The following is an 18,720-nucleotide window of genomic DNA, read 5'->3' as shown; positions in this document are numbered from 1 at the left end:
GTGGTTGAGCACTGACTGAGAGGTATAAACAGGTTAGCAAAAATGTTGACCTGGTTCCAAACTGTCCATTTACTCCACCTCTCCTCTCTCTAACCTGTTTGGGGGATTTCACATCTGAAAGGACTGGTAAGAAATATGTTGATGGCTGCACCTGGCCAATGGCCATTCAATATTGTTGCTTTCACCTATCCACATTTGTCATTTGACATTTGGCTTTCAGATTAGTAAACAATTAAGTAGTAAAGGGATGATGCTATCTGAAATGGAACGAGACTTGTCAGCATGATATATATAGGCCATAAATAGATAAAATGGAGAATGCAGATAGTATGCAGTTAGATTCATTTTGAATGAGAGAACTCGTTTTAGTGCAAGCCATGAATTATATTTACGTGGGATTATGTACTGTAGGCCTAGCCTACAATGCAATGGGAGGCTATGAATCCAATACTTGTACGAGTGTTATGAGAGAAACCATTCTGTAGCTGGTTTCAGATATTCAGTGTCTCTGGTGTCTGGTGGGTTCTTAGATGTAATTTAGTGTTGGGAAACCAGTCTGACAAGTGATGAAAGGTACCAGAGACACTCCACAGAAACCGGGTGCAAAATCTGTCATGATGAAATTACGTACAGGTCAGCACATTGGTATAATAGCCTAGATTATCATAAATCATTCATTATTGAAAATATAAATCAATCATTTTCCATACAACTATTTTATGAGCTGCTGGCTATCAGCCCTGTAAGGTAAGCATGCATTCTGTGCATGCTCCTGAGAAAAGCTGAGTCTAAAGTACAGGTCATAGGTCAATCCAATGTGTTCTTTTTAAAGATGTTTATCCTTGTGTGTGTGAAATGGTACCCTAATCCCTACATAGTGCTCTACTTTTGAACCATATGGGCCATGATCAAAAGTAGTGCACTATATAGGGAATAGGTTGCCATTTCATTCAGACACAAACCCTGTGTGTGAAAAGCAATAATGAAAGCTAATGACTAACACAGTCAGGTAAGATCAGTTCATTCGGGTAGGGTTACATGGTTTTATTACGCAAGTTTGGACAAAATATCTGAGAGGGGCTTTCGCAACAAGAGTTTGATTTGAACTTTGTGATGGAGCCGCAGGTGACAGCTGAGAGCCAATAGCGTGCAAGGATCAAAGACCAGATTCTAGGTGAGTATCTGAACTGTTTTGAAACCTCCTTTGTGTTGCTTTTTCTGTTGTTGACAGAGCCTTCAGAAGAAATATATTCTCGTGTAGTTTTGAGTCTCATGAAAAGGGTTGTACAGCAAGAGCAAGAATGTAAGAGCTGCAATGCTGGGGTGAAACGTTTTTTTCAATGATAGAAAGTGAATCTATTAAATAAACCTTAAAAATACAATCTTAAATCCATTTGAAACTCTTTCCTGAATAGTCTTTTTAGGATCTTAAGTGACACATTTGGTGAAGGCCTGTCAAACTACGTTCCCACATTAGGCCACATAATGTCACTCAGGACTTTGTTATCACTAAAGTTCTAGAGCCTAATAACTTGCCATACGTCCCAAACCACCACCTCGTCCCTACCAACTCGCTCGGAGGCATGACCAAAATATGAGGGTGACTATGGAATGAGATCAGATTTGTTTTTAAAATATATTAGCATACCTTATGGATGCCCGTACCACACGGTCACCGGCAATAATAATAATACTAGGTTAACAGGTCAATATTCTTGTTTCCTCACTGCTCTTTATTCTTTCGGCCACATGAACTGAGAGACTGGCCGATGAAAATCTGGAGAAACACATTCAATAAGGTTGATAAATAAGACCAAAAAAAACACAATGCTATAACTCTTATCAAATTTTTTATTTGAAATTCTCTTGTCGATTGCATTACACTTATAAAAGAATCAACATGAATTTCAAACTTACAAACACCTAAGTCTAAGACTTAAACCAGGCAGAGGAGTGGAGTTTATTTGGGAATCATTTTCAAATCGCTCTCCATTGGTCTCTAGAGAGTTGTGTTAAGGAGCCGTGATATTCACTGATAACAAAACTCTTGGTCAAGACTAGGCCTCCGGGGAGGATTGAGGTCACAGGGCCAAGACAGTTGGCCTGGCCCCAGATTTGTTTGTGTTGTCTTTCCAACAGGACAAGACAGCACAAACAGATCTGGTACCAGGGTATAAGACAATGGAATATGCACAGGCATGACCAAGTCCCCATGGTCTGATTCCTCTCCTGTGTTTGCTCTCATGTCCATATTGTGTGATGACATTGTGTGGGGTGGTATCACACTGGGAATCAAAGCTCTGAGAGAGAGAGAAGGAAGCTTATATCAATGGCTGATGATTCTGTTTGTGGATGTTATTGCAAAATGAGTTCAAATAATGAAATCTTAAGTTTGAAATGTGGATTTTATTTGACTCTAGTAGTCCTAATTTAGACCACTGAGGACACTGATTATAACACTCATGAAGACAAGTTGATTAGATTTTTGGTGGGGAAGTGGGTAGACATGGAAACAGACCACATACATACAGTATTTCCACTGTGTACAAACGCACACACCACATACAGTACATTCCAAACACATCTGGAGAAACTGTCTCTCTTTCAGTTTTTCTCTGTATGCTTAGAGACCGTCGACAACGCCGTGCTGCATGCTGAACTCCTGGAAGTCCCCAGGGATGGTATCTGTGTAGGTTAGAGGTCAGCGGTTAAGGGTCAAAGTCAAGTACTACCCAGAGTCAGTTAAATTAAGGATGCCACTTTGGTTGATGAATTTGACTAATTTGAGTTCAAAACAATTGTTACATTTTTTTTTTTTTATCCAGCACTGAGATGCAGTGCCTAATTCCGCTGCGACACTCAGGAGCAAATAGCTCGAATAAAGCATGCTGCTTACCATTGCAGCGGTACTTTAGGTTGGACCAGATTATGTTTTCCTGAGAGAAACAGAACACGCCCAGTCGGCCTCCTCTCATGGTGGTGTCGATGGTCACACCAGAGTCAGCCACCAGCTCTGTACCCTCATAGAAACGGGCCCTGTCCAAACACCCAACAGACATTAGCCATTGTTGTACACCATTGTGTATTAGATGTAGCGATGACATCACACACACTCTCTCTCTATATATATATTTTTCTCTCAGCTGTCTCACCTGATGTAGCCGACCTGGGGTCGGTGCTGCAGGTACCAACGGTAGGAAACCTTGTCCTTCCAGCCCACGTTCCTGGGGTCCTTCCACAGCAGACGCACCTGGTCGTTGGTGTCCCCTGTGTGCCACAGGGAGTTCCTCAGGTGCTCCCCTGGACCTGACTTAGACTTCACAGCCTGGGGACAGGGAGGGAGAGAGAGATGGAGAAAGGAGATAGCGAGGGAGAGAAGGTAATTAAGAAGTAAGTACAAAGAGACAAAGACAGATTTGCCTTAGGGTGGCTCTCCATCAGTGGAGGCTGCTGAGGGGAGGACGGCTCATAATAATGGCAGGAATGGAGCAAATTGAATGGCATGAAACACATGGATGTCATGATACCATTCCACCCATTCCGCTCCAGCCATTACTACAAGCCCGTCCTCCCCAATTAAGGTGCCACCAACCTCCTGTGCTCTCCATAGCACACGTGTGTGTTGAATTGTACAGAGCCACCCTAAATACAATCTATCTTTATTTTTTCGTACTTACTTCAAAAACACATACTCACACACAATCATACACACACACCTTGAGCTGGACGCCAGGCTCGGCCACTGCTCTGAAGGGTGTGGCCTGCCAGTAGTCTGCTCAAGACAGATTGTGTTTTGGGTGGCTCTCCATAGTACACGTGTGTGTGTGTGTGAATTGTACAATCAAGAGACACCCTAAACCAAATCTATCTTTGTCTTTTTGTACTTACTTCACACACACACACACACACACACACACACACACACACACACACACACACACACACACACACACACACACACACACACACCTTGAGCTGGATGCCAGGCTCAGCCACTGCTCTAAAGGGTGTGGCCTGCCAGTAGGTCTGCTCAGTCTGTTTCCACATGACCACGTAGAAGGAGGAGGAGTCCTGGTAGCCAAAGATGAAGCCTGCGTAGTCATCGTCAGTCACCGTGTTAACATGGAATGTCCCCTCAAAGTCCACCCCACTGAACGCAGTGTAACCTAGGGAGCAATACGCAACAAAAATGTTGCGATAAAATAGGATACGACTTGATACAATACCATATGAGATAACATGGTTCGATACTTGATAACGATTTGGAAGTCTTTCTTACCGACAGCAAGTCCAGGGTCACTGTTCATGGTCTGAACAATCTCCATTCCCTGTTTGAGAGGTTAAATGTCAGTCATGTTGACAAAGTCAAAGCATTTCTGCCATGTTGAACTTATTGTGTTGTAAGTCCATCCAGTAAATGACCATCTGACCTGATTAAGTACCACCCAGTTGGGGTCAATCTGGGCATCGCCCTCCGGGTCCAGCACCACCGTCTGATAGGCTCTGAAGTCTGTCAGAGTGACCTCAGCGTTCTCTGGACAGTTGTCTATCCTGTCTATCACCTTGTCCTGGTCAAAGTCTGACTCACACACATCTCCAACACCATCATCTGGGAGGAGAGAACACAAAGGCTTAGAAATGATCCCCAGTAAGGTTCTAAGCATAGACAATACACTGGTAGAGTGGAGAGTTACACTCTTATCCAGAGACAACATACAGGAGCTATTAGGGTTAAGTACCTTGCTCAAGGGCACATCGTCAGATTATTCACATAGTTGGCTCAGAGATTTGAACCAGCAACCTTTCGATTACTGGCCCAACACTCGTAACCACTAGGCTACCTGCCACAAATTGGTTGAATATCAATGGTCAATGGTGATGAATGATACAGTAGTAGACCAATTAAGCTAGAGTTCTTTTTTGCAGATGTCATTGTGAAGTAAGCATTTCACTGTTAGTCTACACCTGTTGTTTTACGAAGCATGTGACCAATAAAATGTCATTTGATAGAGAACCTTGTTAGTGCATAGGTGCTCACTTTCTTGTGTTTTACTTTCACTTAAAATGTAGTCTGATCCCATACTGTTGGTGTAGTCAACTCTTCTACAGTTGTCACACCTTTTACTGTCTGTTTGGCAGGACACAAACTAACACAGAGAGGTGTTGGCCAAAGCACAAACAGACTGGATCACCAGGCAATAGGTTTTAGGTGATGACTCAAGAATTCAGATTCAGAAAAGTGTTATTGTCCTGTTGCTAGGCAATTTGTTTGAAGCAGTAAAGTAAATTATTTGAAAGAAATATTAAAGACTGACTGTTCTCATCCAGCTGGTCGGGGTTGGGCACCAGTCTGCAGTTGTCGGGTCCCGGTGGCAGGAAGTCAGGGATGTTGTCGTTGTCATCGTCATCATCACACTCATCCCCCAGGCCGTCTTTGTCTGTGTCCAGCTGGGAGCTGTTGATCACGTTGGGACAGTTGTCCTTGGTGTCCTGGTGACCGTCGCCATCACTACAGACCAGGGGGTGACACACAGTTAGGAGGGACAGAAAAGATAGGGTCAGGTCATCACATGAATGGATTTAGCCTGAGTGTTGTCGACAGCAATGGAGTTGACATCATAAACAGATCTGGGACTCAGGCTAGTAGGGAATGGCTGGCAGTTAAGTAACATTGGACTGGCAACCTACTTTATCCACTGTACACTAAAATATACAGTAAAATAGGAATATTTGTCAAAATAAAGGGATATATTGACTACTGCAATCATGAATTGACTAAATCAATTCAATCATGAAGTGGATATTTTAAGAGCATACTTTTTCTCAAGTCAGATACTTTTAAAATATGTTTTTCTTGTACCTGTCTTGATTTGTGTCACAAGAATCCCCAACCAGGTCATGGTCAATGTCGGACTAAAATCAGAGCACAGATTTGTTAAAACACTTTTTGACCACTCAGTATAATATTTATCACAGGGTAGGACAGTTCAGTTGCTCCATATCCCATTTTATATCTGTAAACTGAACAGGTCTCAGAGCCCTAAAGGAGGCCTGTGGAAGCAGTCTGACCTGGTTAGGATTAGGGATATCAGGGCAGCTGTCACAGGCATCTCCCACTCCGTCTCCATCCCGGTCCAACTGGTCCCGGTTCACCACCCGCTGGCAGTTATCAAGGAAGTTCTTCAAGCCTGGAGACCAATTCAATTACAAAGTTTGAGTTTGTAAAGTTATCTGACCAATAGTATCCCACCACTCCGCAGAAATGTTGGTGAAATACATGAGTGCTTCAGCTTCAAGTGGACTCCTTTAGGAGCACTGCTTTGTGACATATGAACACCAGCGATGGCTGTTCTAGCCATTTCACATTTAGAACATGTGTGAATCTCTGTTGGATACATGCAAAAAGTGAACTTTAAGTGTGGCCCATGAGAAAATCATAAAACATGATTTGTATGATTTGAAGGCTTAACCACTGACGTTGAATCAATGCATTGGGATTTAAAAGCAAACTGCATGTGGTTGATTCTATTTCCATTGATATGCTGTTTCTAATAGTTCACTAGTTGTGCCACAAGGAGGCACTGTTGCATTTGGCATCTGAGTGAACCGTTGAAATATGGTAAGCCATGTGTGTGTCATTTCTCATTTATCTCCGGAAAGCAACAGTACTGTGGTTGTAGCATAAAGGTCAAGCCGTCTGTAGACAGGGTCTATAAAAAGAAACCCAGACAGTCATCTACATTATTAAAGAGTGAGGATGATAAAGGCATACTGTATGTTTCTGTTAACTTGAGAGGTGATTTTAGTAATGGGATCAGGGCAATTATGTATATAAACCCTGGATTGCTGATGCTATTCTATGTACTGGCCAGTGAGAGGCTTTGAAGCCACAGATCGGGCATATTGACACCCCGCAGAAGAAGCAATCCTCCATAGGAATGAATGGAACTCTACAGTATTTCAATTAAATGTGTCAAGGACAAAATTAATCTTTTAGTGGGGACAATAACATTAGAATTGTTGAATTTTTTTTAATAGATATTTTTCATGTTTAGCTCACATTATATAATTTAAAAGTATGCATTAAGGTGTCTGTAATATAATTAACGTAGAAATGAATGAATTCATTTCTATAGCTTCCAAAATAGCTTCCTTTTTTTACGCTAGTGGGGGAATGCCAAGATGGAGGTGCGGTGGCTTCAAAACAGCGCCCCCTGTCAATCATCTAGTACATAAATCATTGGGTCAGGGTAGTGTTGGTGCTTGGTGGTACTGTATGTTCAAGGATTCTAGACAAGCAGCTGTTGGAACATACTACTGTGACGGACTGTAGCTACGTGGTAGTGATATGTCGCTGTACGTACCATCTCCATCCATGTCATCATCGCAGGCGTCTCCTTTCCCATCACTGTCAGTGTCCCTCTGATCAGGGTTCTCCACTGTGCGACAGTTGTCACAGGCATCACCATGGCTGTCCTTGTCACTGTTCCTCTGGTCTACGTTAGGCTTCAGCCAGCAGTTATCCTGCACGGGAGAGGGGCGCAGAGGGAATAGGGTCAGTCTGTCCTATCTGGTGAAATCTCCTGTCTTAACCGGTGTCCTGTGTGAACTTAAGTATGCTTTTTTAAATTCTCCTCTCTCTCTCTCTCTTTTGCTCTCTTTCTCTTTCTGGCCTGTTGCACCCTCTACAACCACTGTGATGATTATTTTACCCTGCTGGTCATCTATGAATGTTTGAACATCTTGTAGAACGATCTGGCCTTAATGGCCATGTACTCTTATAATCTCCACCCAGCACAGTCAGAAGAGGACTGGCCACCCCTCAGAGCCTGCTTCCTCTCTAGGTTTCTTCCTAGGTTCCTGCCTTTCTAGGGAGTTTTTCCTAGCCACCGTGGTTCTACATCTGCATTGTGTGCTGTTTGGAGTTTTAGGCTGGGGTTCTAAATAAGCAGTTTGTGACATCTGCTGATGTAAAAAGGTCTTTATAAATACATTTTGTGTGTGTGTGTGTGTGTGTGTGTGTGTGTGTAAAGGTATACAGTCTACCTGTTCATTCAGAATACCGTCACCATCAGCGTCGGTGTCACAAGCGTCTCCTTGTCCGTCCTTGTCAGCATCCTCTTGGCCAGAGTTGGGAACGCGCATGCAGTTATCCTGAAAACAGACAGATTTATTTATTGACCGATTTATGGTTATCACTTTAACAGACACACCATAAAAAGAAGATGGAGGGAGGGGCAAAGGAACAGTTGAGAGAGCGATTACATGTGCTGTTTATCCCAGGATAGTTGTATTTGTTGTGTTGTCATGGTTACCTTTTTACAGAGCATATCCTTGCACTTGAGTTTCTCATCAGGGTATCCATCAATGTCTGTATCCTTTCCACATAGGTAGCCATTACCAGCCCAGCCAATCCCACACTGACAGGAGAAAGAAGAGAGAACACTTAAGAGGCAGTGCATGCGTGTGTGTTTTTGAGTGTGTGTGTTTGCGTGTGCGTTTTTGCGTGCGTGTATGTGTGCGTGTGTTTATGTGTGTGAGAGAGAGTTTTGTCAATGGAGGCCAGTTTGTGATCCATAGGACCCCACCTGACAGGTGATGGAGCCGTCTCTTTCTTGGAAACACTGGGCGTTGACGTCACAGGGGTTGGTCAAACTGTTACCACAGCTCCTCTCTGGCTTACAGCCCTTCACCTGGTCCCCTGTGTAGCCTGTCTTACAGCCCCCACAGACGTATGAACCCTACAGGGATAATGTAGGGTAATAGGCAATGAGAGACATAGGAATACATGTAGTACTTGTACCAGGCAGTAAGATATTTGGAAACCAGTTAACATTGTTCCCTCCTTGCATTATTGTTTAAATTGAACGATATTCCGTTTTTTATTCCAGGCTATCAGATACTAGCCTGGTGCCAGATCTGTTTGTACTTCAAGCAATTTCTGTTGTATGAAAATGAAGGTCAGGAGTTGGCTGAAGCGACAAACCGATCTAGTCGACCACCAGGCTATAAGACAGACAGACACTCAGGCCTTACCGCAGATTTATGACAGAGTAACACACTCAGGCCTTACCGCAGAGTTGTGACAGAGTAACACACTCAGGCCTTACCGCAGAGTTGTGACAGAGTAACACACTCAGGCCTTACCGCAGAGTTGTGACAGAGAGAGTTGGCGGTGCACTGTCCATTGTTGGGTTCTTTGCACTCGTCGATGTCATCACAGACCTAAGAGACCGTATAAAGTAGAAAACCGGAGATGATTATTATGATACATATCTTGAAAAGGTGTTCCATGATTAGTTATCCTAATAACAATGTCACCGGATGGGTAGGAGTACATTTCATTTAAATCAATCTTCTGGAATTGTCCATTGACTGAATTGAAACGTTCCTGTCGAAACGTTGGTGAATAAATTATTACAGCATACCTACTAGAGTGTGCAGCTTTTTCTTTTACCCAATTAAAATAGAGACCTTGACTGTATTTGGTGTTGTTGACTGACCTGGAGACCTTGACTGTATTTGGTGAGGCTGAATGACCTGGTGACCTTGACTGTATTTGGTGATGCTGAATGACCTGGTGACCTTGACTGTATTTAGTGATGTTGGTGATGCTGAATGACCTGGTGACCTTGACTGTATTTAGTGATGTTGGTGATGCTGAATGACCTGGTGACCTTGACTGTATTTAGTGATGTTGGTGATGCTGACTGACCTGGTGACCTTGACTGTATTTGGTGATGTTGGTTATGTTGACTGACCTGTTTGTTTGTCTGTGCGTAGACCACTCCCACCCCTTCAACAGCCAGACCAGAGTAGCCCAGAGGACAGGCGTCACAGCGAAACCCTGGAGCTGTGTTCACACACTTCACCCCGGGGAAGCATGGGTTAAATTGACACTGGAGAGAGAGAGACGGAAGAAGACGCTTGGTTAGTGTTTCAGAATTATTACAACCATATAAATACATACTGTAAACACACATGCACCTGAGCATAACATACACACCCTACCTCATCCACATCATCACAGCTGAAGCCGTCCCCTGTGTATCCATCAGGGCAGGGTCCACACTCAACCCCGTCCTCCGTCTCAATACACATGTCGCCGCGGAAACAAACGCCAGGGGCACACTTCTGCTTCATGACTTCGCTTCCACCCAGTCCTTCAAAGACACCCAGAGGAAATATATTTTTATGACACTCGTTTCCACAATACCAGTGGTTTCTCATGTATTAGTAATGAATGTGTTATAAGCGAACATACTTCAAACTAGTTTTATTACTAGGGCCCAGTGATTTTCCTCATGGTCAGGAAAAAGCTATTGGCCCAATCTATAAACAACATATAACAGAACTTTAATACATCATTTGTAATATAATGGTGATGGTGGATGTTCTTACCACAAGCCTGGCACTCAGAGATGGTGTTTCTGAGAAAAGATGTCTCTTTGACCTTTAGAAAGCAACATATACATGTTTTGAGTTTTTATGGACTCAGTGGGTCAGGAGGTACAGTTTATTAATAGCTCCCAGATGAGCTTGAGCACTTTAGTTACCTGCTGAATGAGGACATCCTTCAGCTCATTTATCACCTTGGTGAGATCAAGCATTTGATTGGACAGCTGCTTTGTGTTGACCCCTGCACGGGAGAGCAGCAAAGAACATTGGTCATACCAACAGACTTGAGGGGGTTCTTGTTTAACCTCAATCTACAGTAACTGTTGTTTTTGTGTGAATTGGAAAGTAGAGACAGAATATATATATAAGCATTCTATCACAATTTATTTGCTTCTTGAAAAACAGTTGGGCGATGTTCAAGAAAAAGCCTTTCCTCAAAATGTTTTTGTCTGTGTAAACTAGACAGTACTAGGGAACACACAGGAATAGGAGTTGGTTTATTTTTTGGTTTATTTTTTGTCATAAACTCTTACCCAGAGTCTGCACTGAGTCTCCTTGTTGGTGGCAGTTTTGAAGAGAAGCTACGTTCTCAAACGTGTCTCCCACCACTAGTTTCAGCTCCTCCAGCTCTTCCTGTTTATGTAGAAGTCCAACAACAGGGATGCATTAGTTGGAATCAGTGCTGAATGCTGATGGATGGTTTTGATTAGATTAGGACAAGGTGGTTACCACATTTGTTTCCTGGTTTACAGATTTTTACCTGCTGTAGCCAACTCAAATTTTGGATGGACAAGGATTTGGCCAAAGCAGAAACAGACTATCTGGCACCCAGGCTAGGGGGTTAGGGTTATTTGAATTTGGAAGGAGGCTCTAGGAGTAAATAAGTGACATCACTCATAGTTTCCCTGAGTACAAAGTCAACAAAAGCAATGGTTTGGGGAGTGTCTGGGTAGCTCTGGTCAAATGGCTTAAACGGAAACAGACTGACAACCAATCCTCGGTTGAAGGTTCTGTGATTTTTGTCTGGATCTATGAGTAAATAATAACTCTATTCCATATGATGCACTACATTTGAACTGCACCCAATTTGACAATGGTCTAAATAAGTGCCCTATAAAAGCAATAGGTTGCCATTTGAAACAAATCTAATAACATCACCTCTGCTTTGCCCTGCATGCTCTTCAGCTCCACCACACCGTAGCCTGCAGGCAGACCCTGAAACACGGAGGGGAGGTCCCGGACCGTCTCCACCAGCCTGCAGTCCAGGTGTAGCTCCACCCCCCCGGGTCCCTGCTGCATGCCCTTCAGGTGGAAAAGGAGGCGGTGGCGCTGACCGTCTGCCAGCTGGATGTTGTTGAAGGTCACGGAGCTCATCCTCCGATCACTCCTCAGGTAACGCAGCACGGCTGGGAGGGAGAGAGGGAGAGAGGGAGAGAGAGAGGGACAGCAAATGCGTCAATGAAATGAATACATGAATAATGTAGAAGCAGAGAGTGAAAATAATGATTTTTAAACACAAATTAAATTAAGAGAGAGAACTAAGACTCTTTTAACTGTTAGTCTACACCTGTTGTTTACGAAGCGTGACAATTAAAATGTTATTTAATTTGACATAGTACAGAAAAGTGCATTCAGCAAGACCAATGTATTATGCATCCCTCTCCCCTGAGGTGTTGTGCACCTCATTTCTTTGAGGGGCAATGGTGGCCAGAAATCGATATCTTTGAATTAATAATGAGTAAAAGAAACAATATATTCTATATTTTCAGTGTACAAGTGGATAAACCATCGGTTTCAATGGGCATGACGCCCTGCCTCACCTTCCTACCCCTTACCTCTGTTGAGTTTCCCCAGCACGGTGAACTCAAAGTACTTGCTGTTGTCCCGGGGGTTGTACAGGCCGAACACTGTGGTGCCAGTCTTGGGCTGCAGCTTGAAGGTGGTGAGGATGAAAGCCTCATTCACGCCCTGCTCCACTAAGCCGCCCTGCAGCAGGTCTGGCAGACAGTCCGGGGAATTGAGGAGATCATACACTACAGAGGAAAAAATTAAGTAAAATAACTGTAAAGGGAAATGTAAAGTAAAATAACTGTAAAGGGAAACATAAAGTAAAAATAAATGTAAAGGGAAACATAAAGTATAGTAAAATTACTATAAAAGGAAACATAAAGTAAAGTGAAATAGCTGTGAAGGGAAACATAAAATAGAGTAAAATAACTGTAAAAGGAAACATAAACGAAGTAAAATAAAGTAATCTTTGAGGGGAAATAAAGTAAAGTAACAAAGTAAAGTTCTGCTGCTCAGTACAGCGAGAATAAAGACACCTGAGTAGATGAATAGGATGGTCATTGAGCAAGGTGTTTTGGATGTATTGGGGGGAAAGCGTACATCAATACTTTATAGACTAAACTGGGCTGGAACATCACAGTGAGTTTGGCTAGCTGGGGAGAAATGTTACATTGCCTGCCCTGCAGTATCCACTTGACCACATTGACCTGAATGGTGAGGATTGCTGAGCTAGAGGTTTTAAAGTGCTGAGAAGATGCTGGTCGTCACGAGAGAGTAGGCTAGTTGTTGATGAGGCAGAATATGAGTTTGGGGTAAAACATTTTCCCTTTTATCAGAATGTATGGTATTTTGATCATTCTTGAGCTAGTAGTTTTGATGTCCCGAAACAATACTTTACGTCAGTAGACTAGGATGGGCTGGAAGATCAAGATCAGAATGAGTTTGTCTCGGTGCAAATAACGTAGTGGGTCTTTTGCTTGACCACTTTTACCGCACAAATATGGATAGACTGTACTGAGTGCTCAGGGAGTGGAATGTAGAAGCCACTGAAGAGTTTTGGTATTTGGTATTTTATTTGGATCCCCATTAGCTGTTGCAAAATCCGCAGCTACTCTTCCCGGGGTCCACACAAAACATGAAACATGACATAATACAAAACATTAATAGGCAAGAACACCTCAAGGACAGAACTACATCAATACAAATAAAAAATAAAAAAGGCACAGGTTGCCTATATATCAATACCAATACACACACACAAACTATCTAGGTCAAATAGTGGCGCAGCGGTCTAAGGCACTGCATCTCAGTGTAAGAGCCGTCACTACAGTCCCTCGTTAGAATCCAGGCTGTATCACATCTGGCCGTGAATGGGAGTCCCACAGGGCGGCGCACAATTGGCCCAGCATCGCCCGGGTTTGGCCGGTGTAGGCCGTCATTGTAAATAAGAATTTGTTCTTAACTGACTTGTCTAGTTAAATAAAGGTTAAATAAAATTAAATAAAAAAATAGGGGAGTGGCGTTGTGCCGTGAGGTGTTGCTTTATCTGTTTTTTGAAACCAGGTTTGCTGTTCATTTGAGCAAAATGAGATGGAATGGAGTTCCATGCAATAATGGCTCTATGTAATACTGTACGCTTTTTTGAATTTGTTCTGGATTTGGGGACTGTGAAAAGACCCCTGGTGGCATGTCTGGTAGGTGTGTGTGTCAGAGCTGTGTGTAAGTTGACTATGCAAAGAAATTGGGATTTTCAACACATTGTTTCTTATGAAAAGAAGAAGTGATGCAGTCAGTCTCTCCTCAACTCTTCGCCAAGAGAGACTACCATGCATAGTATTGGTATCAGCCCTCTGATTACAATGAAGAGTAAGACATGCCACTCTGTTCTGGGCCAGCTGCAGCTTAACTTGGTCTTTCCTTGCAGCACTCGACCACAGGACTGGACAATAATTAAGATAAGACAAAACTATAGCCTGCAGGACTTGCTTTTTGGAATGTGATGTCACAAAAGCAGAGCATCTCTTTATTACGGACAGACCTCTCCTCATCTTTACAACCATTGAATCTATATGTTTTGACCATGACAGTTTACAATCTAAGGTAACGCCAAGTAATTTATTATCCTCAACTTGTTCAACAGCAACACCATTCATTACCAGATTCAGCTGAGGTCTACTATTTCTACCAAATACAATGCTCTTAGTTTTAGAGTTTATTACTGGCCACCCATTACAAAACAGACTGCAACTCTTTGTTAAGGGTTTCATTGACTTCATTAGCTGTGGTTGCTGATGCGTGTGGTTGAATAATCAGCATACACGGACACACATGCTTTGTTTAATGCCAGTGGACGGTCATTGGTAAAAAAAAGAGTAGAGGGCCTAGATAGCTGCCCTGCGGTACACCACACTTTACATGTTTGACATTAGAGAAGCTTTGTGTCAGTGCAGTACATGTTGAGTGTCCTTTTCTATAAGCATGCTATTTCCAGAGAAATAGCGTTGTATTTGGTCAAACACAATTCTTTCCAACAGTTTGCTAAGAGCTGGCAGCAAGTTTATAGGTCTGCTGTTAGAACCAGTAAAGGCCGCTTTACCACTCTTGGGTAGCGGAATTGCTTTGGCTTCCCTCCACGCCTGATGACAAATACATTCCTCTAGGTTCAGATTAAATATATGACAGATAGGATTGGCTGGAGTGTCAGCTACCATCCTCAATAGCTTTCTATCTAAGTTGTCAATACCAGGAGGTTTGTCATTATTGATCGTTAACAATGATTTTTCTACCTCTCCCACACTAACTTTACAAAATTCAAACTTGCAATGCTTTTCTTTCAATATTAGTTTTTTATGCATGAATACGATGGCTCATTGTTCGTTGTTGGCATTTCCTTCCTAAGTTTGCCCCACTTTGCCAATGAAGTAATCATTAAAATAATTTGCAACATCAAATGGTTTTGTGATGAATAAGCTGAATTTGATAAAATATGGAGTTGAATTTGTCTTTCTGCCCATAATTTAATGTACTCAAGTTTTTTTCCATCATTCTTTATATCATTGATCTTGGCTTCATAATACAGTTTCTTATTTTTTGTTGTTGAGTTTAGTTTCATAATTTTTCAATTTGTAGTAAGTCAGCCAGTCAGATGTGCAGCCAGACTTAATAGCCACTCCTTTCGCCTCATCTCTTTCAACCATACAGTTGTTCATTTCCTCATTAATCCATGGAGCCTCAACAGTTCTAACAGTCAGTTTCATAACAGGTGCATGTTTGTCAATAATTGAAAGAAGCAATTTCATAAATTCATCAAGTGCAGAATCTGGATGCTCCTTATTAATCACATCAGACCAACAAATATTTTTTAACATCATCCACATAAGAGTCACAGCAAAATATTTTGTATGATCTCTTATACACTATTTTTGGCCCAGCTTTTGGAACTTTGGCCTTCCTGGGCATAGCCACAATATTGTGATCACTGCATCCAATGGGTACAGATACAACTTTAGAACAAAGTTCTACACTATTAGTTAAAAAGTGATCGATACATGTGGATAATCTTGTCCCTGTAGTGTTTGTAAACAACCTGGTAGGTTGATTAATAACCTGAACCAGATTACAGTCACTGGTTACATTGAGAAGCTTTCTCTTGAGTGGACAGTTAAGCTCAAGGTTACAATTATATTCCAATAAAGTCCCTCCGGGACACAGCAGGCCTCGGGAGGATGTGCCTTGAATCCCTCCCCGCCAGTCTGAGACCGTACATGAATACACAAGTGCCCTAGCAGCCGTCTACAAGGCACACTGTCATGAGGGCATTCACCAAATTGCTCCCAAATGCTTCCAGAAAATTGCTCTCATCTTCTCTCGTGTGTGTGTGTGTGTGTGTTTCCATCTGTGTCTGTCAGCTTCAGACATCTTTCTTATTTTCTCCTGCCTCTAGTCTTTCCTACCGTTCCCCCTGCCTGGCCTCAATCTGTTCCAGCTCACCAGGGAGCAGCACGGGTACTTTTAAAGGTGTGTGGTTAAACGTGACTGGAGCCTCCTTTTCATGCTGTTTCCTGCACTCAATCTCACCTTTACAAACACACTGAGGCCTGGTTTGTGAAAGGCTTCAGCATCACTATTGTCCCCGTCACCTGAGGAGGGAGGTTAGGCAAACACTAACAGATAGATCTCTGTATGGTTCAACGTGACTTGATCTGCAAACTGGGACTGGGGGTGCACCAATAAAACAGTCTAAACAAACCAACTCTTTTTCTATTCTCATCTGTCTGTTAAGACACACTATACACACTCTCTCTCTTCCATCTGTGTTTCAGACTCAGGGCCATGTGTGTGTCAGAATCTCCTCACAAAGTGCCATGAGAAAGGGTTAGATTTCACCCCCAGAGCCACCGCTTGTCCTCTCATGGTCCGTTAAGCTACACAAAACCAAATCCACCTCAAATTCACCTGAACAGCTCACATACAGTATGACACACGTGACATGATCTACCACATAAAGTCACATGAAGTCATAAAGTGACAATAAAATCACCTAGATGCAGTAGATAATAAACAACTGCATTATTGTTGTCTGATATGTATATTGTGCCTTAATGGGTAAATAATCCATTTAATTCCTGTATGGCTCAGTTGGTAGAGCGTGGTGCCAGGGTTGTGGGTTCGATTCCATACATGACTGTAAGTTGCTTTGGATAAAAGTGTCTGCAAAATGGTATATATTGTATTATTATAAGTCATAACAAAGTTTTACTGTAAACACAAGGCATATGATTGACAATTTACTCAATAAATTCAAACTTTTGTTTGTTTATAGTGAAACCTCATGCAATAATTGCCAATCATTTATATTTGTATGAACTGCTAGTGAGTCAAATGTTTACTATTTATCAACGGCAGCATCTGTGTGCAGTACAGCTGTGAATATATTTTGTAAAATAATATCTCTCACACTCAGTGACAGTTATGGCCTGTACCTCAGTGTAGATGTCATTTTAAAGGCCTGTGTGTTGTGGTGCTTTGTGTGTGTGTGTGTGTGTGTGTGTGTGTGTGTGTGTGTTTTCAGACTCCAATATTGCATGCAGACCATTAGTGATTATTCCCATGTGTGTGCTATAGCTGGTACTTTAAATCAGATCCAGATCCAGATCCCCCCCCCCTCTGAGTCACAGAGATACCAGTGAACCAAGTCAGCCAGTTCGGGCAGTACACTAAAAACACACACACACACACACACACACACACACACACACACACACACACACACACACACACACACACACACACACAATGAATACAGCGGTCACATCTCAGTCATCACCTCTTATTCTTCCTCAGTCTAAAGTCAGTACACAACATTCTTATGAAGCATGTCTTTTCAATCTTCTCAAAACACAGGACACAGAGGACTATTTATCAGAACATTTATTCTTACCCAACAGAGTATCAAATGTCATGTCTAGCCCTCTGTGTATATTGGCTTGAGTGTGAATGAATATGATATTCTCGTTTTACAAAGTAAAAAAACAACTGTACAATGGTGATTGCAATCTAAATAAGAGCAATATAGATTTTTGTGTTGACTGATTTTGTTATGTATGTGATATTCTCAAACACAGTGTCTGTTAGATCAATCATTACCTCAGAGCTTCATGGTTCTCGATTGTAATCCTCTGAGGTAGAGTGCTGAGAGCTTTAGTAGACTGATAAAAGGCATCTGAAGATGACATCACAGTCGGTCGGTATGTCAACTTAAACTGTATGTCTTTGGCTAAGATCAAATTGTTGAATTTTTTCTTTTAGCGGTTGTGTCCTGTGATTACAAAGCAATACCTTAAAAGTACTTTGTGGTGCAATTGCATGGTTTCAATAGACTTCAATGACCACATCAAGATCATATTGGCATCACATTCAGTAATAATTTAAGAAAGTCATTGTCAGCTACACTCACCTGAGCCCTGGGCTCCCACTTCAGAACACAGGTTCAAGATCAGCTGCGAAGCCACGATCAGCGTCGTCCACAGCCCCATTCTGTCCTCTCACTGTTCCCAGACCTGTTTCTCTGGAGTGACTGATCCTTATCAGGCAGAGTGGTGCTCTTGGTCCTCCTGTACTGTTTGTTGCCTGGGATGTGTGTGGTGTGTGTGTAGTGTGTGTGGCTCACAGTAGAGACAGAGGTGAGGCTAGGCTGTCCTAGTGAGGCACGGAACAGCTGCTGTCTGTGTGTGTGTGTGGCTGACTGGGAGAGGACAGGAGGCTGACTGAGGGAGGAGTAGGGCCGGAGATGGTTTAAGCTTTCTTCAGACAGCCACATGCAGAGGAGTGACCAAAACATTCTCCACCGTATTGGCTCCCATTTGTGTGTGTGTGTGTGTGTGTGTGTGTGTGTGTGTGTGTGTGTGCATGCAGGGGTACTTCCATGGTTCACGACCTCGTTATGGGCAGTGAACATTCCGTACTTACAGTAAGCCAGACTAAACAATGTGCAACTTTTTGATCTGTGCCACTCTTCAGACTTCAGAGAAAAAA

The 18,720-nt window shown here is 42.5% G+C and overlaps 1 protein-coding gene and 1 long non-coding RNA gene across 2 annotated transcripts; one reads left to right on the top strand and one right to left on the bottom strand.

Annotated features, from left to right (window-relative positions):
- Window positions 1–59: 59 nt before the first annotated feature.
- On the top strand, window positions 60–2,501 carry LOC106568357 (uncharacterized). The gene is made up of 2 exons (XR_001320270.2): window positions 60–126; window positions 1,126–2,501. It is a non-coding gene; the product is annotated as an uncharacterized lncRNA (long non-coding RNA).
- LOC106568354 (thrombospondin-4-B) lies at window positions 1,838–18,498 on the bottom strand. The gene is made up of 22 exons (XM_045692508.1): window positions 18,143–18,498; window positions 12,234–12,431; window positions 11,557–11,804; window positions 10,932–11,031; window positions 10,557–10,639; window positions 10,402–10,453; window positions 10,012–10,163; window positions 9,762–9,899; window positions 9,148–9,225; window positions 8,589–8,741; window positions 8,316–8,420; window positions 8,047–8,154; window positions 7,365–7,524; window positions 6,070–6,188; window positions 5,861–5,913; window positions 5,316–5,509; window positions 4,431–4,609; window positions 4,280–4,328; window positions 3,970–4,166; window positions 3,153–3,325; window positions 2,897–3,036; window positions 1,838–2,685 (listed from the first exon to the last, which is right to left on the bottom strand). The coding sequence occupies exons 1-22, from the start codon at window positions 18,219–18,221 to the stop codon at window positions 2,624–2,626; spliced, it is 2,820 nt and encodes a 939-aa protein (XP_045548464.1). The 5' UTR covers window positions 18,222–18,498; the 3' UTR covers window positions 1,838–2,623.
- Window positions 18,499–18,720: the final 222 nt, after the last annotated feature.

This window comes from Salmo salar, chromosome ssa13 (assembly GCF_905237065.1).
Source record: "Salmo salar chromosome ssa13, Ssal_v3.1, whole genome shotgun sequence".
In the NCBI taxonomy this organism is placed as follows: Eukaryota; Metazoa; Chordata; class Actinopteri; order Salmoniformes; family Salmonidae; genus Salmo; species Salmo salar.
Note: the sequence above shows the minus strand (reverse complement) of the source record. Positions and strands in the feature narration are given on the sequence as shown.